General features: G+C 41.6%; 1 protein-coding gene across 1 annotated transcript in view; it reads right to left on the reverse strand.

Annotated features, from left to right (window-relative positions):
• DGKK (diacylglycerol kinase kappa) overlaps positions 1-20329 on the reverse strand; it is a 147824-nt gene extending 127495 nt beyond the window's left edge. The window contains exon 1 of the mRNA XM_032397941.1: positions 19718-20329. Coding sequence (XP_032253832.1) covers positions 19718-20329 — 612 coding nt within the window. The remainder of the gene's footprint in view (positions 1-19717) is intronic.
• Between the last annotated feature and the right edge of the window lie 651 nt (positions 20330-20980).

Here is a 20980-nt window from a genome sequence, read left to right on the forward strand (position 1 = left end):
AGGCACATACAACATGCTCAAAAATACCTGTTGACTGGAGGAAAAAAAATGTTGTAACAGTGTGTGGTGACAGATGTTAACTAGACTTTTTGTGGTGATCATTTTGCAATATATACAAATATGGAATCATTATATCGTACACCTGAAACTAATGTAATGTTATACATCAATTATACCACAATAAAAATTTTTTAAAGCAAAAGAAAATACTTGTTGACTTGAATTGCAAGGTTCTACCTTGACATGCCCCTCTAACCAGAAGAAGAAAACAGCAGTAAGTAAAGGGGGTACATGACTCTGATGTTAAGATATATTATTAAGAAGCAATGGTAGCCACCTTGTTCTTCTCAGTTTGCTTTGCATGGAACACTCATCCCTTTTAAAAGAGAAGGGGAGCAGAGGCAGTGAGCAAATATATATATTATACACATACACACAGCCCTTGCTTGAAACAAAATCAGTGTCTTTTACGTGGTAGCAGCTACCTTCTAAAAAATTGTTTTATAGTTTTATTAACACAAATACAACATGCACACGAGCTGTCTATTCATTTTCTTCACTGAGCAGCCTGGCATTGGGATTGGTGACGCTGATGGCCAACTGGGCTGCTCTTTCCACCATGGCTCTGCAGTTCTTGGAGGAGACATTGTGAGCAATCTCTGCACAATAAGATTTGTTGCACATCAGCCGCACTTTAAGCTCCTTGACATTGTGGACCAGGAACTTCTGGAACCCACTGGGCAGCATGTGCTCTGTTTTCTTGTTGCTTCTGTAACCGATGTTGGGCATCAAGATCTGGCCCTTGAATCTTCTGTGCACCCTACTGTCAGTGCCTCTGGGTTTCTGCCAGTTGACATATTGGTCTAACTGGTGCTGGATGAACTTCTCGGTCCTCTTTTTAACAATCTTGAGCTTCACAAGGGTTCTGAGGGTGGCTATGATACCGAATAGGAGATGGCTGCCACCTCTGCAGGCAGCGGCAAGGAAAAGCACAGTTACCATTTTTTAAAGAACCAACTAGGTGCCAGGCACTGAACTAAACACTTGATATGCCATTGATCCTCAGAACAACCCTACAAGGTGGGAATTATTGGTCTCATGTATAAAATGAGAAAAATGAGACTCAGAGAGATGAGTGAGTGTCTTTGCCTAAGGTCACAGAACTAAGAAATGACAGAGCTGGGATTTCAACTCAAATGTGTCTGACTTTGAAGCCCACTATATTATACTGCAATTCCCACAGTTAGTCTCACACCATCCCCTCTCCAGGTAGAAGCAGATTTTAATAACTCTATTTTATACACAGGGACATTAAGGCATGGGACAGAGAAGTATTATACTAGAATCTAAAATATTTTCCCTTCCACATAATCCAGCCTTCCAAGGGAGGAAATGAAATTAGGGAATTACCCTTCTTCACTGGGCTTCTACTATAGAAAAATCTCCACCCAGGGATATCAGTCTTAGTGACTTATGACCCTGCAGGAAGTGGGATGCAAGATGATCCAACTAGCAGTGGCAACATCATGTGGCAGAGGTGAAAGTGGAACACAGACCTGAGCTGCACCTATTAAAAAACAGTAGTAGGCAGGCAGAAATCTGTGCTTTAACCCTGTCTCCATATACTTTACTTGTTTTTAACAAACTAATTCCACCTTGTATCGATGTCACCGTTATTTTGAAGCTGTATAAAGTGCTTTACAGAAATTATGAGGCTTTGAAATACTTTTGAGCCTAGAATTTTAAAGTGCTTCCCCGATATTCTATGATGGGAAATATGCTTATTTACAAATGGATAAATAAAAAGTGAGAGGTTAAAGGATTTACCTCAAATCACAAAGGCACAGCTAGGAATAGAATCAGCCTCTTAAATCTCAATTCTGGGGCCAAATGACTTGACTGGTGCATTTTTAATCTCTTAAGAATTGCAGAACCTTTTGAGAATTCTGACCTCAGGAAGTCCCCAATTATTTACATAATGAATCATCATTATAAGCATCTAAAGTATTTTTCAGCATTTTTTAAAAAAAACAACCATTATGACCACCTTAAAACCTTGTCTCATCTTAAGCCTGTGGATTTGGTTGGCTTTAACGAAGGTAATATCCTGAAATGAAGGCAGGTGGCTCCCATTATCCCACTTTGTTTAGAATAATCTAGATTATATATGGGCTCGAGAGGGCTGCTTTGAAAACCTTGTACTAACTAGCCTGCATGGATTAGGGATTGCTTTTGGAGTCAGGAGCCTTGGGCTTGAATCCTGACTCCAATCCTTAGTAGTCAAGTGTCCTTTAGCCTTAGTTTTCTCATCTGCACAATGGGGATAAAACCAATATCACACACAGTGTTGGGGTGAGAATCCAAGGACATAGGACATGGGAAATGTGGAAGCATTTTAGAAAACTGTGGAGTATAATACAAAAATTAAGTGGTAGTCTAGAAAGACCACTACTTTTTATGGCTATAACATGAGTGATTGGGAAAGGTCTCTGAAAGCTCAGTCTGAAATTTTAGTATTATAAGCATACAGAGAAAGTTGATTAGGAATAGTGTTTCTTACATGCACAACAAGGCCTTCCAAAGGCATGCCAAACATGCATATACAGTAGCAAAACAGACTAGAAGATGCTCTTAAATACCAAAGATTGAATATAGATGCTGCTTACTATAGAAACAGACCCTGTATGAAATTCATGGGGGAATCATTTCCCTTCTCAGATCAGGGTAGCTCTGAACATTGGGCAGGAGCCTATACTCTCATGTTAGAGAAAGACAGTATGTAAAAGTGGGTAGTCCAGAAATGAAACAAAAGCATCCTGGACCTTCGGATGCCACCAAGAAAGAATCCAGACAGCATTTGAGAAAAGGGTGAGTTGCAGAGTAGAAAGAAAATTAGAAATTATTAATCTCCCATGCTTCTCTCTTAATGATTTCCCTTCCTCCTTACCCACCCTCCCCCAAATCAGTTGGTCTACCCCCATTTTCTCCCAGTTCTGCATTTCTGTCTGCATCTCTGAAGCTCCACATCCTCTGGCCTCCAAAAACACTGGTGTTTTCTCACCTCAGTTCCTTTGCTTACACTGTTTTCTTGCCCAGAATTACCTTCTTATCACTCTTCCTGGTACTTCCCCCCAGATAAGAAAAATTCTGGAATATACTTTAACTCATCTCTGAACCCAAGTCTACCCCATTCTGCCAGGCTCCAATCACTTCTTATCTCCTTTGAACTCAGAGTTTCTCTTGTATTAAAATGAATATCATTTTCTCCTTGGGATTGCAATTATTTGTATACTTGGTCTTATTTCCTTTGCTTGGCTATAATTTCCTTCAGGTAAATTACAGTTATCAGCACAGTGCCTGATACAGAATAGGTATTCAATAAATGATTTTAGATGAATGAATGATTATCATCACTTGCAATAATCAGGCCACCATCATCTCTCACCTGGATTTTTACAACAGCCTAATCTCCCTGCCTCCTATCTTGTTCTCCAATCTATCCTTCTTACTGTCACAATATATATCTTAGAAAAATTTCTTTCATTATGTTACTCTCCTATTCAAGAACCTTAAATAATGTCCTGCTGTACAGAATAGAATCCAAATCCCTCTGCCTTTCTCTAAAAGCTCTTTGATATCAGTTGAATAGAGTCCCTGATGCTTCCAAGTCTGTGTATGTTGCTCCCACATCTAAATTCAATTGATGTCACCTCCATCAGGAAGCCTTCTCAAACTAATCCATTCTTTATTGCTCCTCTTTTATAATTCTATAGCATTATTCTCTGTACTACACATGCTGAAATATAATATCTTTCTTTGTATTGTTATGTACCTGTCTCCAGTATACATGTTTTGTTTCCCAAATAAGATTGTAAACTTCATATCTACCTTTGCTTTTTCCACACCAACTAGCAAAGAGTTGGGGACCTACTAGGACTTCAGCTCACACTTTCAAACATTTATCAATTTCTTCTCTGATTATCTCTTCTCAGAGTCTGGCCTTCCATGTGTTTCCTCCACTGTCTGGAGCCATTTTAAGTGGCTTATTATTTACCTCATTCCCAAAAGACAGTTTACCTGGTAAGAATAGTTTTCTTTAAGAAAGTCCTCATCTCCCCTCAACATATTCAGAGCAAATCTTATAATACCTTAAGATGTCTTAGTCTACTGTCTTTGGAGATCTTTTAGTATCACTATACATATAAGACTGCTTTGTGGTTCTTGTTATTTCAAGTTATTAAGTGCATACTATGTGCAAAGAGCTTTAAAATAGAATCTTTGATGTAGAGGACAATATATTCTTCTTATTATATTAACATAAGAGAAATGTTCTCATGCTTCTCCTTAATAACTAGGTAACTATTAACCTTTCTTAATGGTTTTCCCAAACACAGTATATTTCAAGGCTTACAAATAAAGACTTGGGTAATGAGAGAAGAGCTACTTGCATTCAGTCTGAGGACAACACATTAACAATATTCCTTCTCCTTTCAAGACCAGTCAGAGGATTTTCACCAACAAAGAGAAAATAGCCAAAGGAGAGGATAGAGAAGTTATTGAAAAAAATTATTCAGGATAAACATTTTAAAAAGAAAATGTTCCTTTAAAAAAAGTACACATTCTCTTGTTTCTCCCTTCTCTTCCGATACTTCAATTTCTACATCAGTATTTTTTCTCTGCCTATTTTCCCAAACAGAATTTATCCATAGTTGTTTCTCTTCCATTATCTGATTCTATTAATTTTGTTTCATTGTTTTCAATTAGGGGCAGGGCAACAGTCCTCTAACCCTTAAGTTCTTGCCTTTCTATAATCACTGTCTTGAGCACAAGCCTCGCCAACACCTCAAACTCAAATTCTTCAAAACTGAACTCATAATCTTCCTCTAGCTACCACCTAAGCCTGCTCTTGTCCCTGTCTTCTCTATAATTCTAACAACTCCAGACTCATAAGTTCAGAGTTGTCTTCTACTCATCTCTCCCCCATCATCTACACCCAATCAGTTACAAACCAAATCCTGTTAGCATCTCTTCTATTTCTTCCCATACTGATTGCCTTAGGTTCTCAACATCTCTTGCCTAGACTTATGTCCCATCCTCTAGAGTCTTCCTATCTAACCCATCCTATATATTGATAGAGTTTTGTTAAATCTAAACCTAGTCATGTTACTCTCAATTAAAAACCTTCCACAATACTCCACTGTTTATGGAATAGAACACATATTCCTTCACCTGGCATTCAAATTCCTCTGCATTTTAGCTCCCACCTAGCTTCTGCAGCCTTTCCTCCTGATGTACCAAAAGTTCTTACCATATGAAGTCTTTGTGGGATTATCAGAGCATTGCCCTTTCCACCTCTTCCATGCTTATGCTTAGGATATTCCCTCTGCCTTTTGTCTCCTTTTTCATGTTTGCCTATCAAAGTCCTACATAATCTTCAGACACAGTTCAGATCTAACCTCCTTCAAACAACCTTCCAAGATGGAGTGGCTTCCTTTATCTACTTAGCACGGTTCTTTGTCACTAGTAAGCCCTTAGAAAGGTTTATTGAATTGAACTCACATAAGAGCATGTAAACTTTGGGGAACTCATGGCCTGTGGGAGTAAGACATGCTGAAAATAGATTAAATAGGAAAACTGGTTAAGAGGTTGGCACCAAAGCAAGCAGCCAGAGCCTCCTCCTTTATATGCTTTAATGTCCAGCTAAATCTGTGTGTGTGTGTGTGTGTGTGTATACCTACCTACCAGGCTGTTCAGCTATTGGAGTATATATACTTGGATATGTTCCTGGGAGTAAATGTACCAGTGTGCATCTGTGGATATATGCCTGGCTATGCCTGTGGCCCTGTAAATTCCTTTTTCAAACCATTGTTGCAGGTTTCTGTTTTAAAATGATGCTCAGGTTAATTGTGTTATGGAATAAAATAGGTACTTTTGGAAATCAGTTCTGGGCATATGGTTTATAAGCTTCTAGGGAGTTGCTAAGGGGGACATCATATTTAAATGCAAGGAATTAGTAGCAGGATCAGCCCATAACACACCATTGGGCACATCAGGAAAAGGCACCATTTACTAAAGGTATTTTACTTCCATTTGTCAGAAAATTGTCATAATATACCAATTTTGTTAGCACAAGGCACTTGACTGCCATCTGCAGGAAAATTGCGAGAAGAAATATCTATATCTATGATGGCTTACTTTGTATAGTGTACAAACTGTACAACTTTATGTGGTGATCTTTCCCAGTTGCTATTCTAGAAAAGATAGAAGTTGTTTATCTTATTTAAGGGAAAAGTTGTTCCTTCTGATTGGAAACAAGACAGCTGTTAAGAGTTACCTGTGTCTAAGTAGAGACTCCATGTTCTCTTTCCCGATCAAACCATCTTCAAGATCAGTGTGCTGATCTGATCAGAGGCATTGGTAAAACAAGTTAAAGCTTTTCCTGTAATTAGTAGATAGCTATTTTGGATAAAATTTTGACTGCCAAAATTTTATAAAGTAGTTCAAGCTGCAATTTATTGAGTGGCAGACAGCATGTTAGGCCCTAAGGGCCTTATCCTTATAGCCTTAATGGGATACACAAGCTGATAATCTCAGTATATATGGCAATTGAGAGGCAGAAGTTTGTGTAGGGTGCTATGGGAGCCCAGAGGAAGGGCACCTAGCCCAGATGGGATACCAGTGAAGACTTGCTGGAGGAGACTGCTGAGCTGAGCTGAGTCAGCAGCACATTATTGGCTTCACTTAAGAGACACAAAAGCTAAGCCACGGAAAGATTAAGCAATTTACCTCATATTGCACAGCTATGTAGAGTGGAATTATGACTAGAAGCATTGTGAAATAACTCTCAATCTAAGAAAGAGTCCAAACTATTGAACCCCTGGTTACACAGTACTATTTGGATTTTTTTGAGGAATTTTATTGGAAATACTATTTTATTTGAGAAAGTCCCATACTTACATGCCTCACAGATACATGCATTATGATATTAGAAAAATGTAGGCACACCGAAATAACCTGAGCCTCAGCCTTCTAGGACAGTTAATTAACACCTATACCACAATCCTGGCAACCTTTAGTTCCTCATTTTGTGGTTGCTGCAGCTTGCTACAGGAAGATGTATTGCATAAAAATGAGGCATCAGCTCAACTTCCTTGGATACCAACTTTAAGAGGCCTGAGTCATTCAAATCATTCCCCAAAGTCCTTCAAGCACCAAAGGCAGCAAACAAAAGTACCGCTAATTAAATGTGTAATTGGGGTTTATTATAACTAGCATATATTAGTTTAAAGTCTCCTTCACCACTGCATTGAATTGGTTTGTCTTGTTTTTATTTGAGCTTAATTGTCCTGTTTCATATGTGTTTAATTTTGTAGGATACCTCATATCCTTCTTGGATGCAGGCAGAGTGCAAATTTTAAACAAATAATAACAATAGATTAAATTTATGTAGAATTGGCTCTTTTATGTGCTGCATGTACAATTTATAGTACACTAGGGCCCCTTACAAAACCAATGTGTATGGTACATTTATGCCCATTTTATAGGACTTGGAACAATTTTGCTAGTTTAAATTATTACAGAAGCCTACAGTTATACATTAGCTTTTAACTACATATTTTTAGTTATACCTACCATTTACTTGGTATAGTGTCCTTGGTCAAGAACACAATCCCCCATAATAAAAATTTTCCTATAAGCAAAGGCAGTGCACATTATGACAACCCACTTTACGAGGCCTGTTGTAACACATTCCTGGGGTGGGGGCGGAGGAACTCTCCAGAATGGCTATGTTTCCAGGAGACTATTAGGAATTTCTGGAATATTTTAGGCCAAATTTTAAACTCTGACTTGCTTCTTTTTCCTATTCAATGTGTTTCTACATCACCAGCACCCTTGCTAAGCAGCCAGTAATAAACAGAGTGCAAACTCGCTTTCCTCTTAGCTTCAAATAAACAATTAGAAATGTACATCAGTTAGAAACCCATTTTAGCATAGAAAAGGACTAATGAAATACTTCTTGTATTTATATTAAATATTAGGCTTTCATTTAAGATTTCATCGAGAAAATATTAAAAAGCTTCTACTGTTAAAAAGATTTTAAACATATTAGGTCAGCTGATCCCCAAAGGCCATTTTCGGGACATTCCACGGGTCTACAACACTGAAGATAAAAGATTTCACTGGATTGCCATCAACTTCTTACTTTTGCTGTAGAAAACTCTGTGATATGAGATAGAAAAAAATATCATAGAGAATGCGGACCAGCCACTTACAAAAGTGCAAAGAAGGCCCAAAACAATAGAAAAAAGACACTAGATACAATCACTCTTTTCTTCCACTTTTAGCTTTAGTAGTTTAATTTGGAATTTGGCATACAAAGAAATTGAAAGTTTTTAATTATATGCCCCATCAACCAATCCTCTGCTTCAGCCATGTTATTTTACTAATCAACAACCCTCCAGTGGTTGTATGTCATCATTTGGATGATATACACAATTTTGTCAGTTGCCTTCAAAGTTTCAATAGGACTTTGCCTGTCCACTTTATTTTCCACATTATTTCAATCTGTACTCTATGATTCTATTAGAGTGGCCATTTTTTTTTTTTCTAACTCCATATGCTATACAAAAGCCTCACTCTTCGGTCTGTAGGCCTTGGTCTCACCTGCCCAATTCAGGGATAACCTCTACCTGATAATGTCACTGTTTAATTTAATTCTGATTTTCTCTGGGTTTGAGGAGAATATATTGGGAACAATATATCCCACTTACCTCAAACAACTTTATATTTTTTCCCTTAAATTTCTTTTTTTTTTTTTTTAAAGATTTTATTTATTTGACAGAGAGAGACACAGCGAGAGAGGGAACACAAGCAGGGGGAGTGGGAGAGGGAGGAGCAGGCTTCCCGCTGAGCAGGGAGCCCGATGCGGGGCTCGATCCCAGGACCCTGGGATCATGACCTGAGCCGAAGGCAGACGCTTAACGACTGAGCCACCCAGGCGCCCCTATTTTTTCCCTTAAATTTCTTATATCAAAGTGAATTTGCTATCAGGCAGTCCCTCATATCTGAATCTAATCCACCTCTGAAAACTTGTTGGATAGTGAATTTTGGATAGTGGGAAAATTTCTTCCATTATTCTACATTGGAAAAGTAATAATGCATTCCCATTTCATCTTAAAAACCCAACCAATTTCCTCAAATATCAGTAAAATACTCTAAAATACCCATGTAACAATCCTCCAAATATGTATCATATTGTAAAGCATTTTATATACCAATTACATAATTATTGAACACTTAATGAGCTAATTAGCAGATATGTTTATGTGTCGTTCACAATGATGCCTTATTATACTGGATACAAAATAAACCAAAAAAAAAAAAAAAAACCCAAACAAACAAACAAACAAACAAAGCAAGCTTTCAAGTTGCCTGGGAATGTCTATGTTTGTTTTTCCACCATTAGAGATGAGGTGAAGGAACTCAAAAAATTTAGTGCTGATGAGGGATGATAGAAAGGCAAAGTAAGGCTTTTCCAGGCATTTCTAGAAAGACAATTCACTAGTGAAAAGCGATATACTAAGAAAACCATGAAATGAGCTACCAAATGGGTGCTTTGATTCCACGTGAAGCCAAAAAAAAACCAACCAACCAACCAAACAAACAAACAAAAAACGTCCTGGAGCTCTAGTCACCAAGTCGAGTAAATTAAAGCAAAAGAGACCAGGACAATGCCAAAATTATCATTTTAATTTAGTTAGTCTTAACAGTCAAGCAGAGTAAGGTGAGGGTGTGAGAAAGGGACAGCAATATCCAAATTCTGAGTAAGAGAAAAGTTATGTTCTACTCAAGCCTGGCAGGAGGGAAACTGTCACAGTAAGTATTAATTGAGGTTAGTGAGAAGGGCACAAATTTGTTAATTTTCTGAAATCAGTAATCTTGTTCTGTAGCCTCATTTACTTTTTGCTGTTTATGCTTAGCTGTTTTAATAAAGCTACATCACATTTTTCTTTTATACTGCAAGGAACATGCGCAGTGATGTGAATAAACCATGAAACAATATATTCAAGGAACATAATAAATGACACTTACTGAGGGAAAATTAACAATCAAGGTAAGCAGGGACTACGGTTAGAGGTGGGGCTCAGAGGATCGTGCTGTGATGCTGGAGCCGGCTTCACAGAGTAAAGAGTGAAGTGAGAGTGGGGGACTCAGTTGAAAGAGCCCGGGTTAATAAAAAACTTTCCTGGTTTCAAGTGTCTCTACTCATAGCCAAGGAGATTAACAATTTTGGTTTTGCTCAGCAGGTACCTTTCATTTCCTGTCTCAAGCTGCAAAATCCCAGAAGAGAACAGGTAGAGACATTCGCTGCAGGAGAAGGCAAATGAATGAACATCCAGGATTCTGGAAGTTCTTAGCTGAGCCCTGCAAACAGTGCTTCCATCCCCCTCCTACTCCTGGGGGCAGAGGCAGGCTCCTTCCCCATACCCACTGTCTCTTGTTTTAGAATTCTGCAAAGCTCTGGGTTGGAGCATCACGCTTACCTCTCAGAATCCCCCAGTAACATGTGCCTTGTCCTGTGCTAGGAGGAAAACAAGGGGGTGGGAGTCGCCGTCCTCAGGGTCTGAAATCTCTTTTACAATCTCCTTAAAGAAAAAGGCTTAAACAGCAAATGCCTGTAATGCTTTGGAAGATGAAAATCTCCAAGTGCTACAGACAAGGAAGAAGATTCTGATCTTAATACCACATTACACTTGCCTTTTAAATTACTAATTCAACCTTGGTTGGATTGTATACAGTTTATTAACTCTCTCAATTTTCTACCACATTTGGTTAATGAAAGCTGAATGAATATTCTATCTCCTTATAATTGCTGATAATGTCCTCAAACAAAAGTATTTCCCTTCTGGGTAGGAGGAACCTTAATGAGCATGGCTGGTAACTGTGTGTTAAAGACACAAAACCGTTAGTACATTTTTGCATATGGCTAAAAGTGACCCAACAGAGTCTTAGAAATTTAAATTCAGATTTTTCTTTTGGGAATTTAACAGTGGGAAAAGGGTGGATTTTGCTCCGGGTCTCCTGCTTCAAGTCCAAATCACAAAAGCTAGCTGGACAAATGAAGTCTGGAAGTCTAAGAAAGTGCACTTAGTAAACGTGCGATCAAACTGCCAATTGTATATACGACAATGTATATTCTCATTGCTTTACATTGCAAATACATCTCTGAACAGTTAGGTTTCCAGCATAGGTTCATCAATCAGATCACACAGGCAGTCATTTGACTAGATAAACTTTAAGCTAAAAATTAACAATTGGGCGCCTGGGTGGCTCAGTTGGTTAAGCGACTGCCTTCGGCTCAGGTCATGATCCCGGAGTCCCGGGATCGAGTCCTGGGATCGAGTCCCGCATCGGGCTCCCTGCTCGGCAGGGAGTCTGCTTCTCCCTCTGACCTTCCCCCCTCTCATGCTCTCTCTCTATCTCATTCTCTCTCTCAAATAAATAAATAAAATCTTAAAAAAAAATTAACAATTGTTTCCTAAATACGATGTAGAAAAACGCACATGATTTGATAATTAAGTGGGGGAGGTAACAGGTAGGGGGGAGCCTGAGACACAACTGTACATTCCTTTAAAGTCTTAACTACTGTAGATTATAAGTGTATATAAGCATCCTTTCTGAGAAAATAAATGGAAAAAACCCAACAAAATATTCATTATCTCTTGATACTCAATCTTGAGTGATGGGGTGCTATGTAATTTTTATTTACTTTTTGGAAGCAGTTTTGATTTCCCACTTTCTCTGAGATTAAGATACATATCCTTTATTTTATTACATTAAATTTTTATTTAAGAAAAGGTATGCTGAGAGAACTATTTAAGTGATTGCTTCAGCAAAGCATCTAGTAAAACAAATCATTTGTTTTGGTAATTGGGTGTCTCATTTACCAGTTTGTTTTAAGGAGGTCTTGTCTCTGTGATTTTGCCCACCATGGAATCTTCAGTGCTAAGCACATAGGATATACACAGGTACTCAATTTAATTTTTAAATAAGTAAATGAATTAAAAACTTTGGAAAACATTAATTGAGTCTTAGTCTCTGCTTATAAATCTGACTTGCAAATTTTATGTATTTGTGAAAATCAAGCCCTTTATAACTCTAGAGAACAGACATTTAAGTGAGCACATGATTAGACAACCACCTTGAGAAACCTATTACTGAATTGGCTAAGGGTCCTTCTCTGCTAGGTAGGTGTGTGTCTAATTTGGAAGTTAATAGAGCGTCATTGCTTTAGAGTTTATCATCAACTTTTGAGTTTCTATAGTGCTAGAGGGGAACATGAGGCAGCTAATCCCCCAAATCATTTCTGTTTGGTTTAGAAATGCGGCATATGATTTTTCCCCAGAAGGTTTGCTTTCCTAATTTTGTTTTCTATGGGCAGGATTTGCCTTTCCGGAGTGCACAGCCTGACTGACTGATGGGGAAGGTAACCAGAAATGGGCTGGAGTTGGGGCAGAGGGAAATCAGCCTGGGATTAAACATTTACTACCCTTCAGCCTCAGGTTCTGAATTTAAGGTTCATTGGCATGGTTCTAGAAAGATATTACCTTTTCTTTGTATTACACTTCCTAGGAAGTCTTTAGTATGGGGTAGGTGTAGAGAGCTTAAAAGACAGGCTTTCCTCTCCCCTCCTTTTTTTTTTTTTTTTAAATCGCTTTAGGGGAATAAAATTTAAAGATGTTGGTGAGATTCTGGCCAACTTGCCTTAGGTTGGGAGAATTTCTTTCCCTCTTACCATTTTTTTCTGGTTTTGTTTTCCTCGTGGATGTGGATAAAGTAGATTGATTTTAGTGAAACTGAAGGCATCTCTTATGATGGAAGGACTTTTCTTTTAAAAAAATGTCTGGGGAGAAAGATCCCTTGCTTTTGGTGGGGTTGTGGGAGCATATCTCCTTAGGTTTGGAGGATTTCCATTTAGAAAAAAATTAAGTTTTGTGGGGCAAAACTATAAGGGCCACTGGTTTTAGTGAGATTGGGGGCCCTCCTGATGGGGTGGGGGATTTCCTTTCTTTCATTTTCTTTAAAATAAATAATTAACTTGGAAGAAATAAGATTGAGAGCATCTTTCTGTAAAAGAATTTCTTTTTCCTTTATTTCATCAAAAAAATACTTGAAAGCTGGAAGATAAATAAAGCCTCTGGGTTTGGGTGAGATTGGGTGCATCTCCCCTTGAAGAAGCCTTAGGAAGAGATTTTGGGGGGGATTTTTTCTCCTTTTTGTGGGAGGTATAGTGGGTTGAACATCAGGAATAATATGCATTATCATCAATAAAGTATTGGTGCACTTTCCCTGAGAAGAATGTCTTTCTTTTAAAAATTGTCCCTTAGTTTATTTTCTTCTGCCTCTCATTCCCTCCTTCCCTTCCTCTCTACCCACTTCCTTTCCCCCCCCTCTCTCCCTCCCCTTCCAATTCCTTTCCCTCACCCCTTTGCTCTCTCCCTTCTTTTTTTTTGTTTGGAGAAAAATGTTCAGGGATTTTGGTGAGTTTGGGGCATCTTCATTCCCTAAAAAGGAGGTTTCTCTTTGAAAATATACTTTTCATTGTTTCCCTTCTTTCTCCCTAATCCTAAATGTATTTTCTTGTTTTGAGAATGAAGGGGCTCTGTTGAGGTTGGTGACATCTTGGTTTTGTTTCTGTTTCTCTCTCTTTCTATTTATGCTTCCAATTTTTAAATTTCCTATATTAAGAATCAAGCTTTGGGTTTTGAATAAATTCAGATCATCTCCCACTAGAAGGATTTCCTTTTATTTTTTATTCTTTAAAGAATTTGCATTTGTTTTTGCTGTATCTTGACAGAAAAGTTCATGTGTCTGTGAGGCCGGAGCACTTCTCTTTAAGAGGATTTTGTTTTCATTTCATTGATATTATCCCCTCCACCAACACACATGCCTTTCCATTATTGATTTTCTTTTAAACCTTAAAAAAATGTATTTTGAGAATAAGGTTCATGTGCTTTGGTGAGGATGGGGCATCTCCCCTTAGCAGGGGAGGGATTTATTTCTTTTGTTTCTCTTTTTCTCCTTTTCTGGGAATTAAAAATTCAGGATGTTTGGTAAGATCAGGGACCCTGTCCTTTAACATTTCTTTCTTTTTGTTAAAACATTTGTGTGTTTCTGGGATGGAAAGATTGGTAAGTTTCATGGACTTTGATGATTTTGAAAGTATCTGCCTGTACAAAGACTTCCTTTTTGTTTGTTTTTCCCAAAGAGAAAAAATTGGGGGGTGAATAAAGGTTATTTTCCTTGGTGAGGTTAAGAGGCTCTTAAGAGGATCTCTCTGTCTTTTGGTTCCTTTTTAAAAATTTCTTTTTTCCTTATGCATTCATTTATTCCTTTGTTTATTTTTGGGAAGAGAGTAGGTTCATTATCTTGCAGTTGGAGGAGTGATCTCTTTCTTTTACTTATTTTTAAAAATTCGGATATTATTCATATACCACAAAATTCACCATTTTCATGTGTACAAAGTCAGTGGTTTTTAGCATGTTTGCAGGGTTGTGCAACCATCACCACTATCTAGTTTCAGAACATTTTTATCATCTTTCAAAGAAATCCTTTACCCTTTAGCCATCACCCACACTTCCCCCTATCCTCTTCCCCCAAGCCCCAGGCTACCACTAATCTACTTTCAGTCTCTAAGGATTTGCCTATTCTGGACATTTCATGTAATTGGAAGAAATAACGTTAGGGAGATTTGGTGAGACTCCCCTTTGGGAGATTTATTTTTGCCCCCATAATTTTTGTAAGAGATTGGGCATGAGCAGTGGGGTGCAAATAAAGTTGATAAATTTCATGAATTTTTTAAGGTTAGAAATACTGTTTACCTTGAGGTGATTTTTCTCTTTTCCTCTTTAATTTTTCTCTTGGGGACATAAGTTCCATGGGTTTTGATGAGGGTGAGGAACATCTCCCTTTAGAATTTCTTTCCTTTTTTCTTAAAATAATTTTAAGGGGAGGGATGTTTCCTTATCTGGGGTCACTGTTCCTTTCTTTTTTTTAATTTGTAAATTTGTTTTTCTATTTTGAGAATAAGGTTTATTTGCTTTGGTGAGGGTGGGGCATCTCCCTTTAGGAATGGATGCTTTCTTTTTTTAATCCTTAAAATTATTTTTTTTCCACTGAGGGAATTACAGTCAGCAGTCTTTGGAAAGGTTGGGCACCCTATCCCTAGCAGAATTTCTATTTATTTTCTTTCCAAAAAAAGGTCTTCTTTGGGAGTAATAGGTTCAGGGTCTTGCGCCTCTGCCTTGTATCCTTCCTTCTCAGACTCCTGTTCTAGGATGGCCCCCGCTGGGAGCATCAGACTAAGAACAGCAATTGCTGCTTTGAAAAAAATCCAGGCTGAGGGAATGTCAGCTTAAAGATTGTTCTTAAACAAATGAGGATCCTGTGTGTCACAGAAAGCCCTATGTTGGATTTTTTTAAAAATCCACATTAGATAAATTAATAGTTATATCCTATTAGGTGTGAAGTTTTATTTTTGCCTTCTCCCACCTTGCTGCCTTTGTCAGGGGAATGAGAGTTAATAACGCAAAGGAAAGCATTCTGCAAACTGTAAAGCGCCATACTAGCAGAAGGGATTATATAATCCTTATTATAATATCCCTGACTGGTTTCCTGGTCTCTATGGATTTTCCCCTTTTCCTTGGAACCACTTCGGACAATGGATCAGCCTTTCATTTTGGGCTGCAGATGTGCAGAAGCCCCAGTCAGAGATTTTAATAAACATGTAAGAATTGTATTCTCAGAAAAGAAAGATGACTGACCAAATATCTCATTATCTTTTCTAGAACAAACTGCTGCAAATGCTCAGGATCTCTCAGAATATACCAAACAAATCAGATGGTTTCATCAAAACCTGGCAAGGAGGGGGGAAAGAACCCAAGAGGAAAGAAAGTAATTTCATCCTGAACTTCAACAGGTTAAACATTTGATTCTACAATCCCAAAGCTGTTTATAGTCACCACAGATATTCTGTTCACTTAGGAAAAAAATTTATTACCCCCGAAACCAACAACATCATCATTAGTCTGCTGCTGCTGGGACTGCAGGGGATAAGGACACTTTCCAAACCATTTTTTAATTGTTGGTAATTTGCTTCTTAATTATGGTTCTAACATTCATTCTGAAAAGGGAAAGATGGACTGCATTTCCTTAAGGGCTATATATTCCAGGGCATTTAAATAAGCATTTACTTCTCTGAAATCAATGAGAACGCATTTTTATTCATTCACAGCAGCAGTCTCTAGGTCGTCCTCATTGCTGGAAATGGAACTGATAGGTTTCAAGCTTCAGTGAATGTTTACTGAGCAAAAACAGGGAGGGCTGAATTGTACTAGGCACTGAGAGGGAGAGACAGTATCTACCTGTCTCTTCTTTCTTGAGAAGCTCAGAAATAAGTGAAACTATAGTATTCGGGCAAGAATGACCAGATATCATATAAACAAATGCTTGCTGCTTTGCAAGAAAGTGTGTGCAAAAAATACCAGAAAACTTCTTTGTTATGGTTTGGGGTGTAATGGTCAATGGCAATTGATCTCTTATCACACACCCCTATCCCAGAAATAAAGGCCACAGAAGTGTATTTCTTTTCAGATTTTTCATCAATCACCTGTATGGTGTGATTATAATTTCGTAGCTAGTCAAACCCAACTAATAAAAACACAAACTATCTTTCTTCAACCATAGATGAGGGGAGGGAAACAAATATAGTATACTTCATGTAAGCCCCATTCCCCCCAAGCAAGTCATAGCATTGTTAAAGAACCAATTCACACATCCTTACTTACACTTGCTGCCGCCAGGTGGGAGACCATGGCTCATTTCCTGGAAATCAAAACATTTTAGAAAGGAAGGAAATAGACAAGTTTGGTTCACAAGACTGTGTTATCCTGGTATCTATTTGGAAAGACAATATGAGCCCCCTTTTCTCAGTCTCTACTCTCATGACTGGCATCGATTTGCAAGCAACAGGTTCAGAAACCTGAAAAGAGAGCAGACTACACACTGGAAGATGTTGATTTTTTTTTTTTCACTGCAAAACCAGTCAGCAAAAATTATCTGGGAGAAACCTGCAGTCACATTCAAACACTTCGTTTTACTCATTTCATCCTTTGACTTATCAGGCTAGTTTCATGCTTCTGGTACTGACTGTGCCTTGCGACAGAGGATTTCATTGTATGATAAGGATCGTTGTGATTGTGTGTGTGTGTGTGTGTGTGTGTGTGTTTCCCAAGTTTGCCTCAAGGAGGCAGTGTCTGAGAACAACACCTCCCCAGCTAAGATGGCAACCTGTTTGCCTTGAATGTTAAGATGCAAGTCAGCTGGCTGTGGGTGCTGTTTGCCTGAGGAGGATGCAGCAGAGAACGGTCCTATCACTGAAGATCAGATGTTCCCAACGACACCAGAGAGCAATTGCAAAGCAACACCTAGGGTGTTGAAGAGGGGTTTGGCTCCCAGCAATGTGAGCATTTACCCAGATCCTTTGCATCCTTCGAAATCATCTAGAGCCACTGATGGGTTCATCTGCATGGCCTTCTTAGTGGATGGTCAGGATCCTTAAACCCATTCTAAAAGATAAATGGCTGAACAAATGACTAACTCTACCAAGGACAAAGTCAAACCTTGGGGGGTCCTGGTCCCCTGCCAGGGCTGACAAATGCCTATGGGTCAGCCGGCCAGCACATCTGAGAGGGCACTCTGTAGAGGAAGCTAACCTGATTCCCCTTACCTTGATCCTCCTCATCTGTCTGGCAATAGACATTTTCCTGTCAAGCTTGTGGGACATGCTTTCCCACTGTCACAGTTCTCATCTCCGGAGCTCCTGGCCTCCAGTCAGTCTTCCAGGGACCAAAGAGGCCATATATTTGCCGGACATCCTGGTAATTAAGTCCCCAGGTGTCAGTTTCTGAGCCATGTTCCCAAAATCTCACTTAAGAAGGCCATAGCTCAGGTGGTCCCTGCTGGTCTCCCTCCCACCGGCTTCATTACAAACTCTTCCAAAAAGACCAGAGCACATCCTAGGTTAGGGTGATCTCCGGCGTCTAGCTGCACAGCCCTTTCCTGAGATCGCTGCAGGGAAGGGCTGCTGCAGGGAGGGGGAGATCCCCCCCCTGGGGAGAGCCCGGTTGTTGGATTAAAAACAACAACAACTTGTCTCAGTCTCCTACAGTCCTATTTTATTTATTTTTAAACCTCTGCACTTTTTCCCCCGTGAAACTTTTCGCGTTAGCCTTCTTCTTATTCAGTCATTTATCATTGCAGTTATTTTGCAAACTCAAGCCTCCCTACTCATAACCCAGGAAGCAACCAGCGCTTCCATTTCCATTTCGCGATGCCAAGTTCTGCCCCCTTCCCCTACATTCTACAAGTGTGCGGTCCGCAGCAGAAGGATTCCAGAGCTTGTCCCTACGCCCTGCTAGGCAGCAGGATGGACGGGTATTGGTGTGGTGTGTTGTTTGTTTGCTTCTGTGTTTTGTTTCGTGTTTTTTTTTTCCTGCAGGGGAAGCTAAATCAAGGTGTATCTATGCATTATCATTGTATTCACAGTCTCGTGGAACGAAGTTTATAGGGGAAAAGGATGAGTAGGGGGAGTACAGAGAAAGCAAGAAAGACAGACTCCTGCTGAAGCGCCAATGGGATTTCAGGGGGTCCAAGGCAAACACAGAAAACCTCCCTCCTCCCCCCTCCCCCTCTCCCCTCCCCCGGGCGGGTGCGCGAGGATCCTCCACGCGTCTTCTCTAGGCAAAGCGCAACGCTTAGGAAGGCATCTCTGAAGACTGGAAGAGATGAGGATTCCCATTCACACGCTCTCAAATACCAACTCCTATTTTGGTGTCTCTAAACCGGGACTCCTGTACCATTCCAAGTAGCCCCGGTGCGGGATGCCAGTCTCCCGCTCGTAACGCGGCCCATCATCATATCACAGCGTTTGCACCTACCTGCCGGGAAATCCTGCAGACAGATGGAATGGTGGCTTCGACACACGCATGCTCTCCCCCTCCTCCCCAGCGAACCCTGCCCTTCCCCTGCAGTGCGCGTGGGCGCCGCCCAGCCCCTCATCCCCACCCGGAGTACAAGCTCCCAGCAGCCGACAGAGGCGCCGCGCCGGGCACCTCCTTGGAGAGCCGCCAGTTGCGTCCCCGCTGATGACCCCCTCCCCAGTGTCAGGGAGGGGGCCAAGCTGACGGCTGCGGCTCCGCAGCTTGGGCCTCTGCGGCAGTGACCGCGGCTAAGAGGTGTGTCCCACTCACCCCTATCCCCACTACTCAGTCCCATCCCCGTGTACCCAGGGCCAGCCCCAAATACTTCTCTAGGTCTCTTGCGCTCCCCGGGGACGTCTTCCTCCTCTTTTTCAAGATATAAGCGCTCACTGCACTGCCACTTCTCCCCATGGGGAAAACTGCTCCGACTCCCAACCCGTGCAGTCACCCTGTTTCTAGCCCCAACAGCCCACTCTCGCTTCCACATGTTGCTTCCCGCCTCCCAACCATTTCCCACTCCCCCGGGCTCCTCCATCCCCGCATCTCTCCGCGCATCTTTGCCAGTCGGTGGCAGCCAAATGGGATGCTTAGGGTACCTAGAGTCCCAGGAGCTCGATAGCCATCCGGCCTCGTTTTGCTTCTTTCGCCCCGCACGCCCCAGTGGGTCTTTTTCTTACCTTTATACTGGAGAACAGCAGTGGTGTTCGGGGCGATGATGAGGTCTTTAGACCCCTCTCTGGAGCGACCACCGGACACTGCAGTAGACGTAGTGCTGGGCTCGGCTCCGTACGGGACTTTGGAGCCGGCTCAGGGCAGGACTCTATGGCTGGTTCTGGGGCTGGTTCTGGGGCCGGCTCGGGGGCCGGTTCTGTGGCTGGTACTGGGGTCGGCTCGGAGGCCGGTTCTGTGGCTGGTTCTGGGGCTGGTTCTGGGGCTGGTTCCGGAGCCGGCTCGGGGGCCGGTTCCGTGGCTGGTTCTGAGACCGGTTCTTTGTCGAGTTCTGTGGCTGGTTCTGGAGCCGGCTCTGGGGCCGGTTCTGTATCTGGTTCTGCGACCGTTTCTGTGTCTTCTGTGGCTGGTTCTGGGGTCGCCTTCGGACAGGGTTCTGGAGCGAACGGCGGTGCCGGTTCTGGCGAAGGCGCGTGGAGCAGCGCAGGAGCCCGCGGCGGCGGCGGCGGCGGCGGCGGCGGCGGCGGCGGCCACGGCGGCGGCGGCTCTGGAGACTCCGCGGGCTGCTCTCCATCCTGAGGCGGGGCAGTGCCCTGGGCCGCGGCAGCTCCGCGGTCCATGGCCTCACACCGCCTCAGGTCTGGGCAGCTCGCGCCCCTGAGCTTGGAGGGCTAAAGTACCCTCGGGCGCCCCGCCCACTCCTGTTCGACGACCCCTTGCAGGGTGCCAAACTTTCCCCCGCCCCGCTCCATGGCTGGCTCCGCTCTGAGGTCTAACCCAGGGGCGCTCGGCGTCTCCCAGTGCTGGAACACGCCCCTCGGTGAGCGCACACCTCTTCGTAAGCAGCCACGGGCCCGATGGGCGGGAAGCAGAGGGGCTTGCGAACGCGGACTGGACAGAGCGCTTGATGACCTCCTAGCGACGTGCGGGAAGGGGGGGGGGGACAAAAAAGGGGAGGGGGGAGTGGAGCGGCGGGGGGGGACTGTTGGAGCCCAGCCGTTTAACCCTTTGGTGACGTGAATGCAAAAAAAAAAAAAAAAAAAAGCCAGAGGAGAACTTGAGGGTCTTTGCAACCCCCAACCACTCAGCTGTGAGCTGCGGCTCCTAACAGCTTGCATCCTGTGTCTGCTCTCTCACCTCAGCAGCAGGTGAGCCTAGCCTCGGACCAACCTCCTGCCCCCCCCATCTCCAAGCCTCTGTGGGCAAGTAATCCTCTTTTCTAACCCGGGGAAAGAAATTAAGCGGCACGGGGTTGGGGTAGGTGTGCGCGC

This window comes from Phoca vitulina, unplaced genomic scaffold, assembly GCF_004348235.1.
Source record: "Phoca vitulina isolate PV1807 unplaced genomic scaffold, GSC_HSeal_1.0 scaffold107, whole genome shotgun sequence".
NCBI lineage: Eukaryota > Metazoa > Chordata > Mammalia > Carnivora > Phocidae > Phoca > Phoca vitulina.